Raw genomic sequence first — 22,146 nt, 5'->3', positions numbered from 1 at the left:
TACTCTAACGAGGTGACACTCACACATGCCCGGGGCATGTATGCTATCATTGTTCTAGTGCGTAGAACCATTTTCCGTGGTTGTATGAAGCCTATACCTACTCTATACCATTTAATTTACTCATGTGATGATAGTCTGTGGCGTGTATAATTACTTATTATATTTTCATGTTTTCGTTCTGGACGATTTGTACAACGGAATAGACAACAAGGTTCTATATTTTAATAATAACTGAATTCACAAATTTACACCAAATTACTCAATTACATATTAAGCAATCAGAATTTATTCAACTAGAATTTAAATTAAATATCACGGCACCATCGTTTGTTATGAGCCGATGAACTGGATCCAAGCAAAAAAACCGCATCCGCGAAAGGGATAGCAAATATTGAAGTGAAATATTTTTGTGTCTCTGTCACATTATTATTGTTATTTTAGTGCTGCATTTAGTCTTCAACTTCTATCAACGACAAAGATAATTTATAAGGAATCAGTAGGTAGGGTAGGTCAACAATAACATAGTTATTACGATGTGAGTACCTAGGTATTTTATTCGGGTAGTTTTTTTACAGAACCACATATGATGGATACTAATCACTTACTATATTCTGCATTAAGCTGTTAATGTAGATAATGTAACATGAACGTTCGTTATGCCAACATGGTTGCTTACGTTTGCTAGGCCAATTTGTAATGTGATAGATAGGTTATCACGGGCTATTATCCGCAACTCGATGACCACGGCGCGCCTATTTTGCGTGGTGAGGTGGGCGGCTAATCCTGCCAACTCAGCTCCTCAAGGTATTGTATCAAACCTCTGATGTCACCCATGACCTCGGGGAGAGTCCTCGGTGACCCCAGGTGTATGGCCCGGTACGTAGCCACACTCCTACACTCCAGAATGACGTGTGCGGCTGTTTTATCTGCCTCCATGCAGGCTCTGCACAGTGGACTGTCGGTGACACCTAGGTATTAGGTAGGTATAGGTATTCACGGGCTACTTTCCGCAACTCGACGTCTGCTATGCGCCTATTTTGCGTCATAGGGTTGGGTTGCTAATCTTGCCATCAAACTAAAGCAAATCAAACCTCTAATGTCACCCATGACTTCGGGGAGAGTCCTCGGTGATCCCAGGTGTTTGGCCTGGTATGTGGGTGGCCACACCACCGAGTGTGGACTCGGTGACACCTATAATAAACAGATGCTTGTTAAAAGGGCCGTGACCCGTTAGTACATTAGTTATTTTTCGTAACCTATGTCGTGGAAGTTTTACTAGCTTGCGAGAGAGCTTGGGGTCTATTTGAGGTAGAGCTTCTTTTGCTTGTCGACACCCACTCACTTACATCCAGTACTTATTATGTAGTTCCTTGGTGTGTTGACATATTACCGTTGCAGGCCAGTGGGAGAGGGATAGTTGGATCTGGTCCTTTTGCTGTCATCGCTGAGCCCCTCCTGGCCAATTCATCAGCAGCATCGTTCCCTCGTAAGTTACCGTGGCCCTTTATACATTGAAGAGTTACTTGGTTGTTGTTTTCGCCCTCAGACACTGGTGACAGTTGTATATTAGCTTTGAGGTGATAGTGTGGCTTTGTCGCTACAAGCCTCGTTGTACTGATTTGCTATCTGAAAGGTTGCGGATGGAATAGTCTTTTACCTTTCGAGTCAAAGTAGCTGTGACTGCTTCTATTATACCCATGCATTCTGCTTGAAAGACAGTGTTATGAGCTTCTAGTGATGCAGCTATTTTTGTATTTAGATCTTCCCAGAACACTCCGTATCCCGTGCCCGACCTTGTCTTTGAGCCATCTGTAAAAATCCGGAGGTCTTTTATACTGAAGTCCTCTTTCAGCTCTTCGTACAGCTGTATTTTGTATCTCTTATCGAATATTTATCATCTTTTGGGGATCTATCACTTACTGCCAACAGCAGAGGCTCCTTTTCAATCACTTCATTTGGAACCTCTGGGTGTGGGGATTAAATGGTTATCCAAAGATGTAGTGTCTTCAACCTTACTGCGGTGTAGGCCGCCCCTTGTTTTATAAAGAGGTGTAGAGCCGGAAGATTCAATATTGCTTCTACAGCCGCGGTAGGTGTAGTTCGCATACATCCTGTGATAGCCATACACGCTAGTCTTTGGAATCATTGCAGTTTATTAGTGTTCAGCTTGGTACGTGGCCACCAGACAACTGCACCGTAACATATCATTGGTCGTATCACAGCTGTGTAGAGCCATAGTACGATATTCGGGGCAAGTCCCCATGTGTTTCCTATCATTCTACGGCACTGCCAGAAGGTTAAGGTGGCTGTATTTATTTTTGACTCCAAGTGGGCGGCCCAGTTTAACTTGATGTCAAGTATTACTCCTAAATACTTCACTTCGCTGTTTAATTGGAGTTCGGTGTTAAACAGTTTTACCCAGAACTGTTTTGTTTGTGAACATTACCAGTTCCGTATTTGATGGGTTGACTAATAGGTAGTTATCTATGCACCATCTTTCCACAATTTTCAATGCTGCGTTTGTTACTTCACATATAGTACTGGCAAACTTTCCGCATATCAATATAGTAAGGTCATCTGCGAATTTTCGTTGAGAGTGGTAATTAGATCATTTACTACCAAGTTCCATAAAAGAGGTGAGATTACTCCACCTTGGGGGCAGCCTTTAGCGACAATTGCCTTCTGTGTCTCGCTTAGTAATGTAACTCTGTGTTTGAGCATGTTTTCAATCCATGATGTCAGAGTTGTACATACTCCATGGCGGTGTAGTGCTTCCATTATTTTTATAAATTTTGTCTTATCGAAGGCTCCTTCATGTCCACGAAGGTTCCTAGACAAAAGATTTTTTCCGAAAGTGCGCCCTCTATAACGTTCACTACAGCGTGAGGTGCAGATTCGGTGCTTTACCTTGACTGTATGCATGTTGATTAGGGTGTAAGGGTATGTTCTTAGGGTAGTTCTCCCTCAGTTCTCTTTCACACAGCCTTTCTAGGGTCTTCAGGGCGAAAGAGGTAAGACTGATGGGTCTGTATGATGTAGCGTTGGATTAGTCACTTTAACTGGTGTAGGTATGAAAATCACTTTAACTTATCTCCATTTCCTAGGGTATCTATGCGCTAGACACGCCCTGAATATGTTGATCAGGCGGATGTGGAGACCCACTCCTCCCCATTGCAACAATGCGGGAAAGATCCCATCAGGTCCTGCTGACTTAAAGGGGTGAAAGGAATTTATAGCCCACTTTGTTTTATCGGTGGTCACCTTGTGTGCTTGTTGCCAGTCAGCTTCTTCAGCGGTTATGTTTTCATTTACCCACTCTTTATGCTGCATTATTTTGCATCCTGGAAAATGAGTTTCCGTTAGGACTCGCTCTGTTTCCTCTGGTGAGTTGATAATGTACCATCAGGTTTCTGCAGGGATCCGAGGAGTTGTCTGGGTTGGTTAGAGATTACTTTCCTTGCCCTGTTAGCCTGTTATGGCTTTCCATGCATTGCAAAATTTACGCCAGCTTTCTGATCTTCGAAATGATACTTGAAACGCATCAGATACAGATGCGTTTCTTGTATTCAGACTTACACTCTTTGTAGATGTCCCAGTCGTATTGAACGCCTGTGTTCATTGCGCGGTTCAGATGTCTCCTCACTTTTTTCCTGAGCCTTTCCAATTCAGGTCGAGGGTTGGGGTCTTGGTCTGTCTGTTTGGGGTCTGGTGAGGGGACATGTAGCATGATAACTGGCAGTCATGAATTCGTACATTTATGCTTTGTGGCTTTCGATGTTTTCTACTCCGATTATCCTAGGAGAGCTTCTTCCTTTAGACGCGAATCCATCAGCATCTTGTACTGAATAAAATTCGTTCTGCTGGGTTTCTTCCTGGGAGGCGGTGTAGTGATGTTTACCTCCAGGTTAAAGAGTATCCATCTGTGGTCTGAGCAGGATGCTTCCCTCGACACATGCCAGTTGGATATAGAATCAGACATTCCCTCTGTTGCTAAGGTAATATCAATAATTGTTTTTTCCTCCTGTTTACAAATGTGGGTTCTGAACCTACATTTAAAATATTGAGGTTAGTAGAAAAAAGGTATTCAGTAAGTTACTTACCCCTTTCATTGGATGTTTGCATGCCCCAAAGCGGGTGATGTGCGTTACAGTCTGCAGCCACTATAAGCTCGCTCTTGGTTGTCTCGCAGTAGTTCACCAGTCTGACAAATTCTTCAGGCGGTGGGTCTACCCCGCCTGGCATATAGACGGAGGCGTCCACTATCGCTCTCTGGTGAGTTTGATGGTTGTGTCTGTCCAGTATTTTTATTGCGCATAAATCTCTGAAACAAAAATCTGTTAGGGATTGCACATGTAGGTTATTTGAAATGTAGATACAGGCTCTAGGGTGGCCCTGTGTAATGTAGAAGCTTACCTCCTATATTAGAGAGATGGCATATACGGCCCCGCCTAACCCACGGCTCCTGGATTGAGGCGAGAGCTGTAGGGTTAACCTCTAACTATTTCCGATGTTGGGCCGTTGCGGTTTCGCTATGGTGGAAGTTTATTTGAATGAGACTGCACTTAGAAGGCGATGACATCTTTGGATAGCACACTCTCCTCGCCATCTCCGATGCAGAGCTCTTCAATGCCCTTGGTGCAGTCGGCATCGCCCTTGGTGCCCACCGCCAGAAGCTCTTTGAGCTCCTTTAGGCTGTCGAGTGCTTCCTCCGAGGGAGAGCTAGTGGCGCAGATGCCGTCTGCTGGGTCATTTGGTTGAGCGTCCATGGGTTCCGGCAGTGCAGCACTGTCGTCTTTGTGTGTCCCTTTAGATACCTTATTCGCCTCACCGTTTGTATCCTTTGAGGGGGGGGGGTCTCGGTGTATTTACCCCCTGGCCCCTGGAACTTCAGATACACTGAGCCCAGCATGAACGACAGCCGGCGCTCGTGCTCCAAAATTTTGGGGATATGGTCCTCCGGAATGCTTACTACGATGAAGCTGTGGTCATTGTGGTGATATAGGGCATGTAGCAGCCAGCTGTATACCTTGGCCCAAGAGTTTTGGAACCGCAGCATACCGCCGATTGCTTTGGTGTCCTTCTATTCACTAGGTAGTAAGATGCCACACCTAACGCAGTTGAGAATTTCCCAAATATTCTTCACTTCCAGGGTGTAATGGTGCATTAAGGAGTTGAATTTCCGGGACAGCCGTTTTCAGTCACTCCAATGTTTTAAGATTAGAGCACCATATTTTTAGGACGCTCCCATCGCGGACAGGTTTGCCCAGAAACCCAGGCCCTTCTCTGTCTTCACTCATAGCGGCCATCATGGCTGCCATGAGCTTCTCTTCAAGCTTACTTTGGATAAGCTATGCCATATTCGCGTCAATGTGCCCTGTTGTGACGGATGTTATGGCCACGACAGTGTCAGTTTTCGAGTTTTCGCGGCGTTAGCATATGACCTCAGTCTGGGCTGATTTAATAATTTGGCCCTCTTGTGGTCTCCCCTCGGAGAGTTGGTTTCATCCAAACGAGTGCGTTTGGTGGATAACGAGGGTTGGACTACGTTACCTGCTTTGTTAGAAGGAGGCCCTCGGTTGTCTGGGGCCTTCCTGGGATCATACCGGGCGTGTCTACCCGTCATTTCCGAACCTCGTGAGGTGCTGGGTTGCGATTCGGGTTCAGAGGAGGACATTGAGGCACTAGCTTTCTGTGCGTTGTCCTTGCGAATGCGAGCTGCTATGCGCTTTTGCCTCCTGTTGGGTCGATGGTGAGCTGTATTTGCCTGTGTCGAATGACTCTCCCCTATACGGGTTTTTTTTTGGTTTCGGCATTTGTAAGATACGAGGATCCAACCTGCCTCCAGTCTGCTGACTGATTGGGCAGACACTGATGATGCGGTGTCTGTACCCATAAACGGTTTCCTCATAGGCTCCTTGGCCTGTATTTTCTGGGTGCCAGCAGATGCGAACAATCTCCAGAGGTATGTGTGGTCCCGGTGGATTTATCCACCGGGGAATTGTTTGTTTTCGGGGGTTTTTTGTATCTTATGTTGTCCATATAGTTACCGGGTACTAACTGGCTGATGGTTATGATCCTGTCCATCAGTTCTTCCACTCATTCTTACCCCGTCAGCATGGCTGAGCACCCTCCCCTTGCGGGGACAAACCGAACCTCGCTCCGCCCCGTGAGTAGACACGTGGCGGCTACTCACGGGGCTACCGTTTAGCTTGAAATCACGACCGAAGGAAGCGTATTACGTTACAGGGGTAACTAATCTTCGACCCCTGTCCCGCTCAACTTCCCAGGACTCCGTCATCCCCGCGTACGGCGATCAACTGCGCAGGCCAAAAACGCAGGTGGATGCTATAAAATCTTCCGATTGGCACCCACTAACCGCCGGAAGAGTCGAGCAGATATTAGCCATTGGCCAGCAAGGGACTGCCATTGCGCAGCGATTAGCGAATATCGAGCGCAATAACTAATCAGTCACTGGCGCAATGTTACCAGGGTGCACCGGGGAGGTAGGTGTCACTCCATTCAGAACGCCTTAGAAAGGTTTCTTTGTGTATCGACACCACCGCCCACACGTGGAGGTTTCTGCTATGCACCCCCAAAAATAGTGTGATAGACATAACTCATGCTTGCGTCCGCACTTATTCGTATAATTAATTATAGTTAAAAATAACGGTATAAGCAGAAGTGAAAATTTCATCAAGGTGATATTAGTAGTACCATACAATTTTTTTTGTATAAATTAATAATAGCAATTATGGCTGAAGCGGTTGATCGTGCTCCCTTGATCGACTCTAGTCATCTCTAACCATTCGGTATCATTACATAGCCGGGCGTCAAGTGTCAGTCTTATTCATTTCCCAGAAAATGAAGTGGAGCGCTGTCCACTTCATTTTGAAGCCTGAAGTTTTTACATTCGATATTTTATTATAATTCTAATGATGCTAGCATCATGATGAGCCCAATGTTTTCAAAATCTTAAGTAGTGGAGCGATTGAGAAGTGGGTAAATTTCCGTTTCTATATTCCGAATTAAAAAATAATTAAGTATAATTAATAATGATAATGTAATTTATAAATGACATAAATTGATTCTTTGATATAACATAACATAATTTGAACGGTTAACAATCATTGTGATATATCTCCATGTTTTATTGGTTTCAGTTGTACGAATGTTGATTCACTTCAAGCATTCATCAGCGTGGACGGCCGCTTAGAAAATGTTGCCTCATTCTGTGGAGTCAATCTCCCGAAACCAGTGATGTCCAACGGTCCAAAACTAATGATGGAGTTTAGAGGGACACAGTCATCGAGACAAGCTCGGGGATTCAAAATATCATATTCATTCGTAGAAAGTAAATTTAATTCTAATACAATTATTTATTATATTACACTTATTTATCTTTTTTTTTACTATTAATGATTTTATGGAAGACGGTGTAGCCCTTAGTGAAAGTACATTTACACCTTAGTTGTACGTTAAAGAAATTTCATAGAAAACCGCACTGTGAAAGAATGCCACACATAGTTAATTAATCACAGGCACATGAGACTCGGGGCTACCCACCCACAGTCATCGGAGTTGTATCCCTTTACACAATTCTTTAGTTCGCCAGTTCTTATGCATAGTAAAGAGACAGTAACATAATCATTCATATTAAAAAAATATCAAAAGTATTAATAAAATTAGTTTTAAATTCCTGTATTGCATATTGTTGGGTACAGAGTATCGTACCTAGATAATTCACTATAGCCGTATCTTCGTATTATCCCAACAAAGTTCAGAAATTATATTAGGTACTATTTTTATATTGTTATAAAATATAACAATAAGTATCTTGAAACCCTATAAGATATTATACTTAATCTTATTTTTTTTTACAATATCAAAGTATCAACTTGCGTTCGGTGGCACAAATTGACTCTCAATGGTTGATTGACAAATTGTTTTATAGTGTTAAGGATTTTTTAAATTTTAAGTAAACGTTTTGCATGCTAATTAAAATTAGCCGAATAGAAGACACTGCAATAAATATAATATCTATAATGTATACTGTATTCGACGCACGACGTTTATTAGACGCTTTATAAGGTCGGTAACAATCTGGTGATTCCTCTGGTGTTACGAGAGAGTATGGGCTACGGTGATCACTTACCATCAGGGGACCTGTATGCTCGTTTATCCTTCAACAAAAAAAAAAGAAAAATATTTTGTGTTTCTATCAATAACTCTGTTAATATATCACCTAATATTCATACTAAATACTTTTTCAGATTTTGGAATAACAACAGGTCGACAGTTGAAAGAATTTCCTTGTGCATTCGTTTATAATAGCAGTGAGGCTCACAATGGAACAATAGCGTCACCCAATTCGCCTGGTGCTTACCCGAGAGACACAGAGTGTTCATACTTTTTTCACGGAGGACAGACTGAGAAAGTTCATCTTCATTTCACGCATTTCGATGTGGAAGGGGTGTCGCCGTAAGTTTTATTACAAATTTCTTAATAATTTTAACTCAATACAACACAAGTAGTAAAAATAAGAGATAAAAAGAAATGTTAAAGTACATTACAACTAAGAGCTGAGAAATTATGAACCTACTCATGGAGGTACGTAAAGTAATAATTAATGATATTCAAATCTAAGTTATTTGATGGTTGGTAATCATCCCTCCTATTTTCTTAGTACGAACAAACAACAGAGTGTAAAAGAATACGATAATTCCAGGTTCTTGAAGGAAACATTCGTACAAGATTGAGTCTGGCCGAATTATACCGCTTGAGAGAATTATTATCCTAGAAAATTTACCAACGAGTTACTATACCAGAGTAATACTTCCCCATGCTTCTGGTAAGAGGTCTGCTACTGCCGGCCTAAATTAGTGAATAGGAGGAGGTGGGTCTCAGTTAACGGACGTGACTGTCTTTCTATTTGTCAAAAAACAAAGAAAATGTATTGTTATCATTTGACAAATCCTACCAATGATTGGAAATTTGTCAAACAGACAAGAGGATCTTCATTTAATGTGAGTGTATCTCCAAAAGGAGATTGTCACTCTCGTTAGTTGTAGTCGAGGTTTATTGGTCTGCGTTCGTACTAACATGGATTCTAACATTTGAAATGGTGAATTCATCATTGATGATGACGTCGGCTGGACTTCGTCCTCAATTTGAGTTTGGCATCTTTTGGGTAGTACACAAGATACACTATCATCAGCCGTCGTAAACTTCCGATTGTATCTGTTATAAAAGTAGCGGAAACAGAAGCAGAAACGAATGTCGAAAAGCGCGCGGAATTTCCGCACTTGCGGATACAGAAACAGAGATCCGTTGCATCACTAGTATAGATCTGTATCTATGGCTGATGTTCTGTATCGACTAATACAGAAAATGACACTATTATATTTTTTTATTAATATCCGTTAAAATAAAGAACAATAACGATAAAAACACTAAAATTAAAACGCGTTCGAATTTGACAGGAGACTAATGGCTACTAAATTGTTTCAAAATGGTTGCATACTCTTCATCTATTCCGTATGTTTCTCACACCTAGGTTTTTATGTAAGGATAGTTATCTCACTTTCTCACAGGGTTCGTCTATTACGATACTATACAAAGTTGTTGCGTAAAATTGAATGAATTAAATAAATGAATACTTTTGTCGTACTGGCGAATTGAAACCTTATAAGACCATGAAATTGCGTTCAAAAATAAGTTTATAAGATGTTTTAAGAATTCACAGGTAATTTCAGCACTTCCTTCCGGTATTTTGTTGATATTTTCGTTTAGAACACTGAGGTTTCAGAACCATACGTTAGTACGGGCAGAATGCAAATATACCTAGTTTTTACTAACGCTTTATATATTAATATATACATAGTGATTCGGTTCTCTTTATTACCCCACTCCATTTTAATACCGCAAAATATTGTACAATGTATAGGCGCCAAAATGAGAAAAATCAATGAACAATCATATAAAAATGACAGATTCCAAATTCAAATGTAATATATTGTTTATTTTTAATTGTAGCAGTATTTATGGCCAGACTAAGTATAATAACCAATCATCCTATGTGTTTACAGGTGTGAGGCAGTTTCAGCAAGCGATTACGTTGAATTTTCCAATTATATCACTGAAGACAGTAGGTATGGTAGATACTGTGGTCAGCAGAAGGAATTTCACGTGGAATCAGAGAGAAACTTCTTCAAAGTTACATTCCGATCTAATGATCGATTAGACGGAACTGGATTCAAAGCGATCTATCAATTTCTAGAAGTATCTGACGAATATCAAGCTCCGATATCTGACCTCGGATCGTCAGTCATTCGTAAGTTGGTTTTTGATTAATTATTAATTCTAAGCAGTACGTAACCAACGCTGGCGGCACAACAGTGATGTATTATGAGTGTGATCTATAAAATATCCACATAAATTTAAGAATTTTTCCAAAGTAAGAATAAAGATTTACTTGTCATATACCTTGAGCAAGTCAGTAAATGTCCATGACACTTTACCACAGTAGAAATATTATTCTGTCCAAGAAGTATAACCTTAATTATTATTAGGGGTTAAAGTAAGAAATTGCCGATTTGTACTGAAATGTTCAAATTCCTTTTTTTATATTTAACATATATCTTTAATCAATAATTACCCTTATTTAGTTGCTGCCATCTAATAGGAAGGTAATTTATGCCTTTGCAATAGCTATGCGGTGATCTAGATTCGACAAACTGTGTGAAAGCATTTTGTAGTGCCCCCTCAGAAGAAAAATTTTTATAACGTGGAAAATTGTCCAAATCACGAAAAAACTTTCTGTAGATCAGTCAAATCATGAGGCACCCATTTATCATACTTTTTTATTTTATTGATTTGACGGAAGTGAGTCAATATCGTTAGCAAGGTAACGTTAAGCCATGCCGCTAATTCCTGGGTAGTTTGGCTCGGATCGGCTTCCACCATCTCTTCCAATAATTGTTATTCAAATCAAAGTTTCCTTCACAAAAGCGTTTAACCCAAATCGCACGGTGCTTTATTAAAAGTCCCCTCTCCAAACGCAACATTGACTGTTTCTGCCGCGTTAGATTCGCGTCGGAAGAGTGAATTCGAGTGATTTTTCAATAATATTCATCACTTTTTCACTCGTATTTTCGAAGTATCCATCTTCTTTGCCTAGGCTGAATAAAAAAAAACAACTGAAAGTCTATAATCGTATGTTGCACTTTTTTTAAAAGAAGAACTACATATGTACCATGTCCAAAAAGTTTCACTCAAAAATCTCAAACCATTAAGGTTCTATGTCAATTCGTAGTAAAAATAAAACGGCAATTTCAAACTTCAAACCCAATTATAATAATACCAATTTTATAATATTACACAAATCATCTTGCGCCAAACGAGGCATAGCCTGTAGTATGGGCGCAAGACAAGATATAATATCGAATACAATATTATATAATATTTTCAATTACATTTATTATGTTTTTTTTTATATAATAGCTAATAAAATGCTCGCATAATGCCTTTATTTTATTAACGGTATATGAGGGTTGATGCATCTACGGTATTGTAGGTACTATAATAAATATTATGTATGTACTCAATAACTGTTGTGTTTGTACTTATTAATTTACATTTTTGTGATATTTTATTTTGATTTACATTAAGTATTTTTGTTGCATCACTTTGCATATAGTATAATTGAAAGATTTGTAAATTTAATTAAAATTAAGAACTTGTCATACCATTCTGTTTTGAAAACCTGCCTGATTAGAGAGCTCATGGTCGCTCAGAGGGCAATGGAGAGGGCTATACTCGGAGTTTCCCTGCGAGATCGAATCAGAAATGAGGAGATACGTAGGGGAACCAAAGTTACCGATATAGCCCAAAAGATTGCAGAAAAGTCCTCGAATGGCTACCACGTACCGGAAGACGCTGTGGTATTGGCTGGCATTCCACAATCGTTTTCAGGAAATTTCTTGCCTCGTACAGCCACTTTGTGGAATCAATTACCGCCTGCTGTTTTCCCGAACCGATACAATTTAGGAACCTTCAAAAAAAGAGCACACCTTTAGTGGCCGGCTATGGATCTTTTGACACTTGTTGGTGCGGATGTCCATGGGCAGTTGCCTCATCACTCCCAATCACGTGAACCTCTTGCCCTCTTATTAAAAAAACATACAATTAATTGTTATATTTTTCTATCTTTTCAGATTCCTATTTGTGTTTGGTGCTAACCACAATCATCTCAGCATATTATCATCTATGTAATTAAATGAAGTGATATTAGATAATATTATTATTATATAGCGTCTAGGTAGTTTTTCAATCCTGTACATTTTGTAATATAGTCTGTACCATACACTAGTAATTTGTTATCTGTAGGTTTGGTCTTTTGTTCACTATAACTTATCAAGAAATTCTGTTTTAGTAGTACCTATAAGTAATTACAGCCAAATACAGCCATAGAAGGTTCATATTCTAGAAAGTGTCTCAATTCATAATACTATTTAATGATTCACTGTCTTCATAACTAAAGTTAAAAGAAACAAAATTTACTTGATCACGGACTTCGTATAGAGGCGGATTTTGGAATATGGACTTAATTATCCTGGTAACGCGAGCAGTCCAATGTGCTCAAAATCCTATTTTAGAAACACTAAACCGACTGCTCAGGTGACGTGGAACAGTTATCGGCCTTATAGACCCAGTCAAAGTCGTTGACAGATGTATCTAAAAACTACACCTATTCTCTTTATTAGATAGATCCCTTGCGTGATGCGTTATGTCTTAAATCATAATTAAATTCTGTTTGCTAAGTGATGGCACTTAATATTTCCGTCATTGTTACCAATAAAAAAATAGTTTCAGCGAGATTTTAAAATTAGTATAGACTAAGTCAAACCAGTTTATCCTGAAGATCATATTAGGCTCGATCAGTTTATTGATATCATTCTCAACTAGTTCAGCCTAGGCTAAAGGGGTTTGTCCTAAGGCCGATACGAGAAACTAGTTTAACCTAGTCCCTACCAGCTTATTCTGTCGCCAAGAATGAACTGGTTTGGCCTAGGAAAAACTAGTTTATCCTAAAATCGGGTTTGGCTGGGAACAATAATTTTGCTTTACCAAATATCAATAATGACTTATGTGTTCAACACTAAAGGAATTAAAGGAGTGCTGCCAGTAAAGGAGAAAGAAGAATTTAACATGAATATAAATAAAAAATGTACTGTTAATATATTTCTTTAATCTTACGAGTAATCAATTTGTTTCTCGTTTTTAATTATTTAAATATAAAATGTAAATCAATACTTGTTGAATCTATGTGAAGTTTGACGAAAAAGAGAGTATCTAACTGCGTTTTGAAAGTAGATACTCTTAATTATGCTACCAAGTAAAACAATCACAATAATATTCTCGCTGGCACATATTGTACCTAATTATAATCAATAAATTATATATTTCATTTTTCTGTGTTTTACTTTTAATTATATCTACCTCGTGATATCTTTTATAGACATATAAGAGGACCAACGGGCTGGAGCCTGGAGGGTCAAGTGATGGAAAGTGAATAAATAGCCAGCCGCCCATCGTTGTCCACAATACACAATATATAATGAATATAATATATATAATACTAAAATGTTGCATTGAATTTCTTGCCACTTCTAATTAAAGCACAGAAAATGTTTCCGAAATGGTGGTAATGTTATATATAACTTTTGATATTTATAAGTGACTAAATTGTATAGATCTAGAGTGGTTTGTTTTGTAGGTCACTGTAAAAGTGATATTCATAATATATAAATAGCTTTTACAAGAGTTTTCATGCCGAAAAATAATATACGTGTAGTGTAGCACCAGAACAGCACCACCCCATCTCCTCTACCATCAACTGTGATCACCAACCCGCCTGCCAAGCGTGGCGTTTATGGCAAAACCCCCAATAAAAACATGACAGACAATACTATATAAGGCCCCGTGCCCCGCTCCCCGGCGGCTCCGCTCGTGGTGGTCACGGTAGCAGTCACATAAGCGATGGGGCAGGGGGTGCTAAAAACTTCTGCTACCCGGGTTCGGCAATGCTACCACCAACGAATATGTAGTGTTAGCAGTCTCCCCACAAGATGGACCGACAATCTAGTCAAGATCATCTGATCAAGGATGAGGGCAGGGCAGGACCTATCGTCATTGGGGGAGACCTTTGTCCAGCAGTGGACGTCTTCTGGCTGTAATGATGATGATAAACCAAAGCCCAATAAAAAATATGAAGTACCTATTTAAAAAAATATATCAGTCGCTCACTGGTATGATTGCCACACGAATAGGTATGAAGCTTGACAGGCGATACCTACAGCGCGGCAGCCATAATGGATTTAAAAAAATGATCTCATATTCGTTCTTTACTACCCTGAAAACCTTAAAGACGATATCCTTATAGTTGAAATCATTGTTTTTTCGGCAGGAATATTATGCACATTGTTGCAATGATAATTTTACTTAGCGACCATCTCGGATCTCAAAATTATACCAAATTAGTACCTCGAGAAACCCGAAAAAGATGTTCATATTGTGAAAAATATATTTTCGCGTGGATGTCATCTTGATTAGTAAAATGATCTAATGTTCGTTCTCTGCACCCCCGAGAACCTTGCAAGCTATATCCATTATACATATGATAATTGACGAATTTCCAATAATTCCTAAAATGACTCTTATTCGTTCCTTAGATCCAGAGGATAGGAAACAATGTTTTGCACGGTGGCCAACTTGTCTTTAAAAAATCCCAAAATTCGATCTCTGTAACTCCAAGAGTCTTGAAAATGATATTCATATTATGTTGAGTAAGTACATATATTTGCGCGACGTCTACCTATCTTGAATTTAAAAAAATATCCCAAAATCATGCTTTAAAACCCCGAGAACCTTGGAAATAATGTCCATATGTATAAAATTAAGGATTTGCGCTGCCGCTATTTTGGATTTTAAAAGTGCTTCCAATTTTCTTTTTTGCCATCTCTAGCTATAAAAAAATGATTCTTTTTGTTTCGTCATTCGTAATAGTATTTGAACCCGCCCGATAATCCTAATCGTTCCCTGGAGAACTCTAAAAAAGTAAGGAATAAAACTTAGGTACCGCAAAGTTAAGTGCAAAAAAAAACGTATCGAAATATTACTTCATCATGATTCACGATATCATTCCGCATAAGTAAGGAATGAGTTTTGAAGTCCCTAGAATTGATGACGTATCCACCATACGGTCTGAGCCTTGCACCTTAAAACGAGCATACGGGTGTCACAATACAGGAATTGCAATAGCTTTGCCGCCAATAAAAAGTGAACAAAATTTCCGACAATATGACCGATGACTGTGACTTCTAGATTGTTATACCTTATGTTCTGCCTATAATCTGTACTTATAATTATGCTGTTACTGATCCATGTATAAAAATGGTAACATACAAGTATCTACCTACCTAATTGAAAAAATTATTATCGTGTAAAAATGCTAACAACCGGAATAATAATTATTTATTGAATGCTTGTATGCTTCCCTGGTAATATGTTGTCACAAATCTCAGAAATAACTGATTAAATATTTACTTTTAATTTAAAATTAATTTTATTTTAAATAATTACCTATTAATTAAATTTAAATATTATTTTAAAATTTAATTAATAGCCTATTATTTGATTTTCAATTGGCTAAAAATAAAAAATTTAAAAAGCTATTTAATTAAACCTTTACAATTGAATTATTGCTTACTGTAGGTACTTCGGCATTTATCGGTATTTGATTTGATTTTATCTGAACACGAAATAAGAAATAACTGTTGTATTCAATAACAATAGTAACTAGGTACTAAGTACTAACTTCTACTAATGTAGGTTGAGCCCACGTTGACATGGTGGAACATATTAAAAAGGGTCAGTGCCGCTCGTTAAAATTTTTGACCACAATGACAACGAACAGTAACTTATTATCTTAAAATTCATAATAAAAAATTTTACTAAAGCAATTCCTAGATGCGCAGTCAACATTTGCCATCAGATCACTAGCGCCATCTCTTGAGTGTACCAAACATTTGTTACTCTCCGAGACTCCGATCCTCTTTTAACTTTTAAAATAAACATTACGAAAGATGATAGCAATACTTTACATGGACCTACATTTTGTATTAATAAATACGTCAAAAATCATAAGCATGTTTAGTTTTATTTACGCTTGATTAAGGAGTAATATAATAGATATTGTATTGCATTATTTGTAACACTGAGCGGATGCGATTGAGAGCGAATATTCAGTAAGAGCCCGGTGTCACGTTGGTTCGGTTGTGTGTATTTAGCAGAAGTGCGGGAACTTTTACGACACTGTTTTATACTTTACTAAAATTCCTTAATTTTGTGAGTGTAACGTTTATAAACACGATCCGTGTTAAATAGTGGATTGTTTAGGAGCTGTTTAGTGATCACAGGTGAAACATTCCAACGCCGACGCAGCCTCCGTACCTAGCAGGTGGACATTAGACTACTAGACCAACCCTGTTTGAAATGTAAGCTTTTGTAACACTCAAGTTATATTACTTATTCACTTTACTCATTGGATATAAACACTTTTATTCAAACTAACACAGAGTAACCGAAATCAATGATCTTTTATTAAAGTTCGAAAGTTAAGGTTTAATTTCTCAGTTCATATTGAAAATATCAAGCTTCGTATCAAGTACAACTTATGTTAGGTAGGCTTAACAAAAACTTAATGTAATCCTTGCTTAATGCTTGATTATAAATTAGTGTTAAATAGTACATCAATAATCATTGGTTTCCAGTTTTTTAAGATACTTTGTTGTACATGCGGTAATCAGGCTATTAATAAAGATTTATATTTAAACCACAAGAAATAAATCACGTATCGGATTTAAAATATGTTTATTCTTTCAGTTTTTTAAATTCCATTACAAACCTGTAAAAACTTATTATTAACTTCTAAAAAACCCAAAAGGCTGAAAAGCATTTCATTATGTTCTCAAATCTCGTATACCTACTATAAAATGTCATGTCTATAAATTTGTTATCGCCATAACTTACCTATAAGGACTCTTTTGAAATACAGGCCATAATCTTGAAACCATTTTAAGTGAAATTATCATTACGGTGAGATAATATTACTTATTGTTTGATACGTGCTTAGAACTTTTTTCATTCACCAAAATTGACATGCCTTGTTATGATGGAAATACCATGCATCTAAGATGCAATTTACTACGAACACTTTTAGCAATGGAAATAAACCACATGCATGCTGGAAATTACATGTATATAGGTAATTAATTGTCTTATTTTATGTATCTTTATTTAAAAAAATCAGAATTTATTATACCTATATTGAGAAAATTTAAGGATTTTCATAATTATAATGTTATACTTGTTTGTAGTTGCATTTTAATATTACCTATTTCGCAGAAGCACTCTGTCTAACTTATGTTATTATGCACATAATATTTTATAAAGGCATTCATATTATTACTATTATTTTCAACCAGTTACCATCCATAGTTTACGGTTATCGCGCTGGCCGGTTGATATTGACTCGTACATGCAAATTTTTGATAAATTGGGTTAAGGTTGAAATATTATTCGCAGATTATGCTTTCTATTATGTAAACAAACTGTTAAAGTCGGTTAGCGTTCTTAAAAATAATATTAGTATATTATATGTACTTACGCCGGTTTAAGTATTAGTTATCAGTACATAATACCTGTTAAATATTTAATAATACGATTTGAAAATGTTCATATTCACTATACCTATAAATGAAATGGGTGTTATAGGTAACAGGATCTTGTACTACTATTTAATTGATCCCCGCATGTCTCATTATTAACGTCCTGCTTCACCGACCACTTGATAGCTTTTATCTATTTCCTGTTTCGTCGATTCAACACAGATTGCGATTTACAACTAATTAAGAACAAAGTTACAACTACCTAATAAAATTTGATGGGTATTTAGGATGAGTGGTATAAGGAAATACCATTCACCATCCCCGCTAGGCAGTGCATAATTTCTAAAGTCTGGGTATAAAAATTATGACTTATAACGTTATATTTCATACATGGCGCCATACTATTGATGGCATGTCCATGCACTTAAAACCACATGCCACAACTTATATCATTTATACCTCTAGATAGACTATGACAGCTGTGAAAACGTCGAAAAAAATAGGCTTTTGAACTAGACTCAAGTTTGAGCAATTCACGCACTAACACAGTGTCATACTCGTACAAATCGCGAGCGTAGCTGGTCTAATAAACTAATATTCTTGGCTTGTTTTTATCGGTTGTCTAACAGCAAGTGACTCTATCTAGACGTTTAAATTATATAAGTGTCAAAAGTACAATTTGTGACTGTGCTGATGACACACAGACGTTGTTATGACAGGGTTCCGTCCCTGTTTGAACTTGCGGGTCTTATATTTGACTATTCTTCTACAAGGACCGCTTTTAAATAATCAATTCTCATGGGGAAAATGTTTATTCTTTAGAGACTCAAAGTTATAATACATTTATATGATGGTGCTGAGTGCATGAATAAGTCAAGTAATTCCTATGATACCACGTTAATGACAATTTGAGTTGGACCGATCAAGGGTTTCATACCTTCATATAAGATGAAAATAACGTAATTTTTAAATATTTTTGTTAAATAGACAAGAGACTAATTGTCATTGCAGGCATTGTACAAATGTATTTATCGGCGTAAATATATCGCGTCAAAATTTCATACACTGACAAACAGACGGATTTGAATCTTAAAATAGTAAGCTTGACTAAGGGGCACTGTTTTTAACTACCAATGAATATAGTATCTCAACATTCTACATACACATAATTCACCAATATGGCATAATGATACTCCTAACTTGATAACGGTAATTAAATTTAAACAATGCTACAATATTGCTCACGGAAATTGAAACTCAGTCATTAAAATTGCTTTTTTACAATCTGTGTCGAATTTTTAAGTATCGTAAAACAGTCACTTATATTCTATTATAATATTTGCTTAGCAATTATTTTTGAGCATTTATTATTTTCAATCACCATTAACCTGCTATATTGTTTATACGTTTCGTTTGTGTTGGCTAAACAACTGTACAGAATTTTGTAAGACGGAGAAAAGTTCACTACTAACGCGACCTTCATACAACTTGTGGGTTCTAATTTGATTGTACATAAACAATAGGTTTGTTTGTTGCTTAGTGTAAGTATGAATAATATTGTATTTTTAGTAGGTATGAAAATTATTCGCCTAGTATCGGAATACTGAGTCACGAAATCTCGAGCAATTGCCAATTCCGTGGTCACCTGGAGAGCAAAGTTAAATTGGCTTCGATGAAGCTAGGCCTCATCATAGAGCACAGCTCAGTACTTCAATACGGCCCACATTCTAACGCTCTACAAAGCGCAGGTCCGGCCAAATATGGAGTACTGCTGTCATCTCTGGTAGGTCGCCCCAGTATCAGCTCGATCCATTTGACCGCGTGCAACGCAGAGCAGCTTAAATTGTAGGGGACCCAGTGCTCGATGAACGGCTGGATCACTTGGCGTTGCGTAGAGACGTCGCTTCATTGTGTGTTTTGTTCCGCATTTATCACGGGAATTGTTCCGAAAAGCTGTTTAACCTGATTCCTGCTGCCTAATTCCACCTTCCCACGACACGCCACAAGTTAGGATATCATCCCCACCATCTGGATGTGTGACGGTCCTCCACAGTGCGGTTTTCAAGGAGCTATCTTCCACGTACTACAAAGCTGTGACATTGAGCTTCCTTGTGCGGTGTTTCCGGGGCGATACAACATGGGTACTTTAAAAAAAAGCGCGTACACCTTCCTTGAAGGCCGGCAACGCTCTTGTGATTCCTCTGGTATTGCAAGAGAATGGGCGGCGGTGATCTCTTAAGTCCAGTCAAGTACGCTCGCATATCAAGTGAACGACCGACCGACGAACAGCGATACCTTACACGAATGCAATATGTGCAACATTAATGAATCCACAAAGTAGCTAAGGTTCATAAAGGCCTCTTGGTATGTACTATTTACGTGTACTAAAGCTAATAATTGTTTGTTATTGCAGGGAAATATCAAGTTGGTAAGAGATGTACGAGATGTATAATTTATTGAAAGATAGAATTTGGCATTTTCTTTTTACACACGAGGTCATCTAGTAGTATACAGTGATCACTGCGGACCATACTGTCTTGTAACACTAGTGGAATCATAAGAGAGTGCTAGATAATTATAATAGAGAGTGATATTGGTTTGTAGCGAGGAAGAATTGACCCAGGGGATAAAGTGAGAGTCAACGTTCTTTACTCAGTGTGCCAACGAACTCTAAACGCATGTTCATGTTCAGAAAGGGTCACAACAACAGTACTAAGATTAAGATGATCTCTGACTACTACCGCCCTGGTTTGTAAATAAAGACAAACATACAAAGTACAATACAGATTATACAGTAAAAAATATATCTCAGTTAAAAAAAACATAGTTTTGTTCGTGTGCTATTTTATCATGAAGATTATAATTGCATTTGTGAAGTGCATATTACTTACATACAAATTTCACAAAACTTATTTTATTCCACTGACACAATGTAAGGTTTCTATTCTATGTACCAAAAATATTAAATGTTTATTGACTCATAAAAGTCGAAGGACCGCTGTTTTGTTAACATTTATAACTTTGCCTTTCAAAAGACTTAAACGCGCTTTAAAGTTTAATGCATTGACTTCACACCGACTTCGTAATTCTGTAACGTTTGTGCAAACTGCAGAATATAATATACTTTATAATATAATCATATGGAAATCTTTGTAGTATGGTCATATATAATTATTAGAAAGAATAAAGGAAACGGGGATGAAGGCAGATGAGAGATATTGTAATAGTATTTTTAGTATAAATACTAATAGTTTAAGTTTAGTTTGTCAAAGTGAGTTTTGAAAAAAATCAACAGGTTGTTATTTAAGGTTTTGTTAAAAAACTAGTTAAAACGGGTTTTTGCAATCGCCGAGTCATTTGTCAGAGCCCAGTTTAAATTTTACTGATATTCACACAATATTTTCTTAACGCAAAGAAAAAATACTCCAAATTTTAAATTACTTCTACCTGTTATGTAATTGTGTAGTGGCAAAGGTAAGATAAAGACAAAAGATTTAAATTTGGAATAACTTTTCTTGAGTTTATTAATAACACTGATAGCGTTTACACTCCGAATGAAATAATAAACACCAACCAATTTGTATCGGTTTAATCTGTTGAATTTAAAACATCCAAAGCTGTTCACCAACCAGTTGAGCAAATGAGACCTAACATCTTATGTCTCAAGGTGACGAGCGCAGTTGTAGTGCCACTCAGAATTTTTGGGATTTTTCAAGAATCCTGAGCAGCACTGCATTGTAATGGGCAGGGCGTATCCATTACCATCAGCTGTACGTCCTGCTCGTCTCGTCCCTTATTTTCATAAAAAAAAGTTGAATCGTGGAATCTGGCACTCATCATGCCTTACATTTGTGACTGGTGGTTTGTTGCCCGGCCGTGTTACTTAGATATTATTACAAGTTGGATTTTACTCGAACTACATCAGGTTCACCCGGAGGCAAAAAAATATGCAGCTCGTAACCAGTTTGTTGCTAGGGAGACCTGTGTCTATAAAGCGGTGATACTGTTTTGACATCAAAAGGAATTCAAAAACGTATCAATTTTAATACGAAAAGAAAATACTTAAATGCATTTAAAATTTTACGTGTTATTTATTTATTTATATTATATTCACAATCAATAATTATTGGCTATTGTTCTGTGCAACTACCAATTTCAAGAACTATATTATCTAACCACGAAACATACAAATAAATGAATTTCATATAATTTCTTTGATTTAAAGGTTTCCCTTGACTTTTTGACAACAGCAAACATTCACCTGTGCAATGACGTCAACCGCAAGTCAGAATTAACAAGCTTAACAAGCTATAAACTGTACTTGAATCGTGGGATTTATATCTAACAATCTTACCTGTCGAGGAATTCTGAGGCCCTGCCCAAATGCATTCAGCTGAAGGACAATTCGTTTACTGCGTAA

General features: G+C 37.7%; 2 protein-coding genes across 4 annotated transcripts in view; both read left to right on the top strand.

The window, feature by feature from the left end:
• Positions 1 to 13,465, top strand: part of LOC126965630 (suppressor of lurcher protein 1) — a 353,858-nt gene extending 340,393 nt beyond the window's left edge. The window contains exons 12-15 of the mRNA XM_050809301.1: positions 7,161 to 7,351; positions 8,271 to 8,478; positions 10,086 to 10,330; positions 12,213 to 13,465. Of these exons, the coding sequence (XP_050665258.1) occupies positions 7,161 to 7,351; positions 8,271 to 8,478; positions 10,086 to 10,330; positions 12,213 to 12,274 (706 nt within the window). The 3' untranslated portion in view covers positions 12,275 to 13,465. The remainder of the gene's footprint in view (positions 1 to 7,160; positions 7,352 to 8,270; positions 8,479 to 10,085; positions 10,331 to 12,212) is intronic.
• A 2,856-nt stretch (positions 13,466 to 16,321) lies between these two features.
• LOC126965627 (cadherin-99C) overlaps positions 16,322 to 22,146 on the top strand; it is a 222,660-nt gene continuing 216,835 nt past the window's right edge. For all 3 annotated transcript variants that reach the window (XM_050809296.1, XM_050809293.1, XM_050809294.1), the window contains exon 1: positions 16,322 to 16,553. The gene's annotated coding sequence lies outside the window, so the exon portion shown is untranslated. The remainder of the gene's footprint in view (positions 16,554 to 22,146) is intronic.

This window comes from Leptidea sinapis, chromosome 8 (assembly GCF_905404315.1).
Source record: "Leptidea sinapis chromosome 8, ilLepSina1.1, whole genome shotgun sequence".
NCBI lineage: Eukaryota > Metazoa > Arthropoda > Insecta > Lepidoptera > Pieridae > Leptidea > Leptidea sinapis.
The sequence above is the reverse complement of the archived record's forward strand: the minus strand, read 5'-3'. Positions and strand labels throughout refer to the sequence as shown.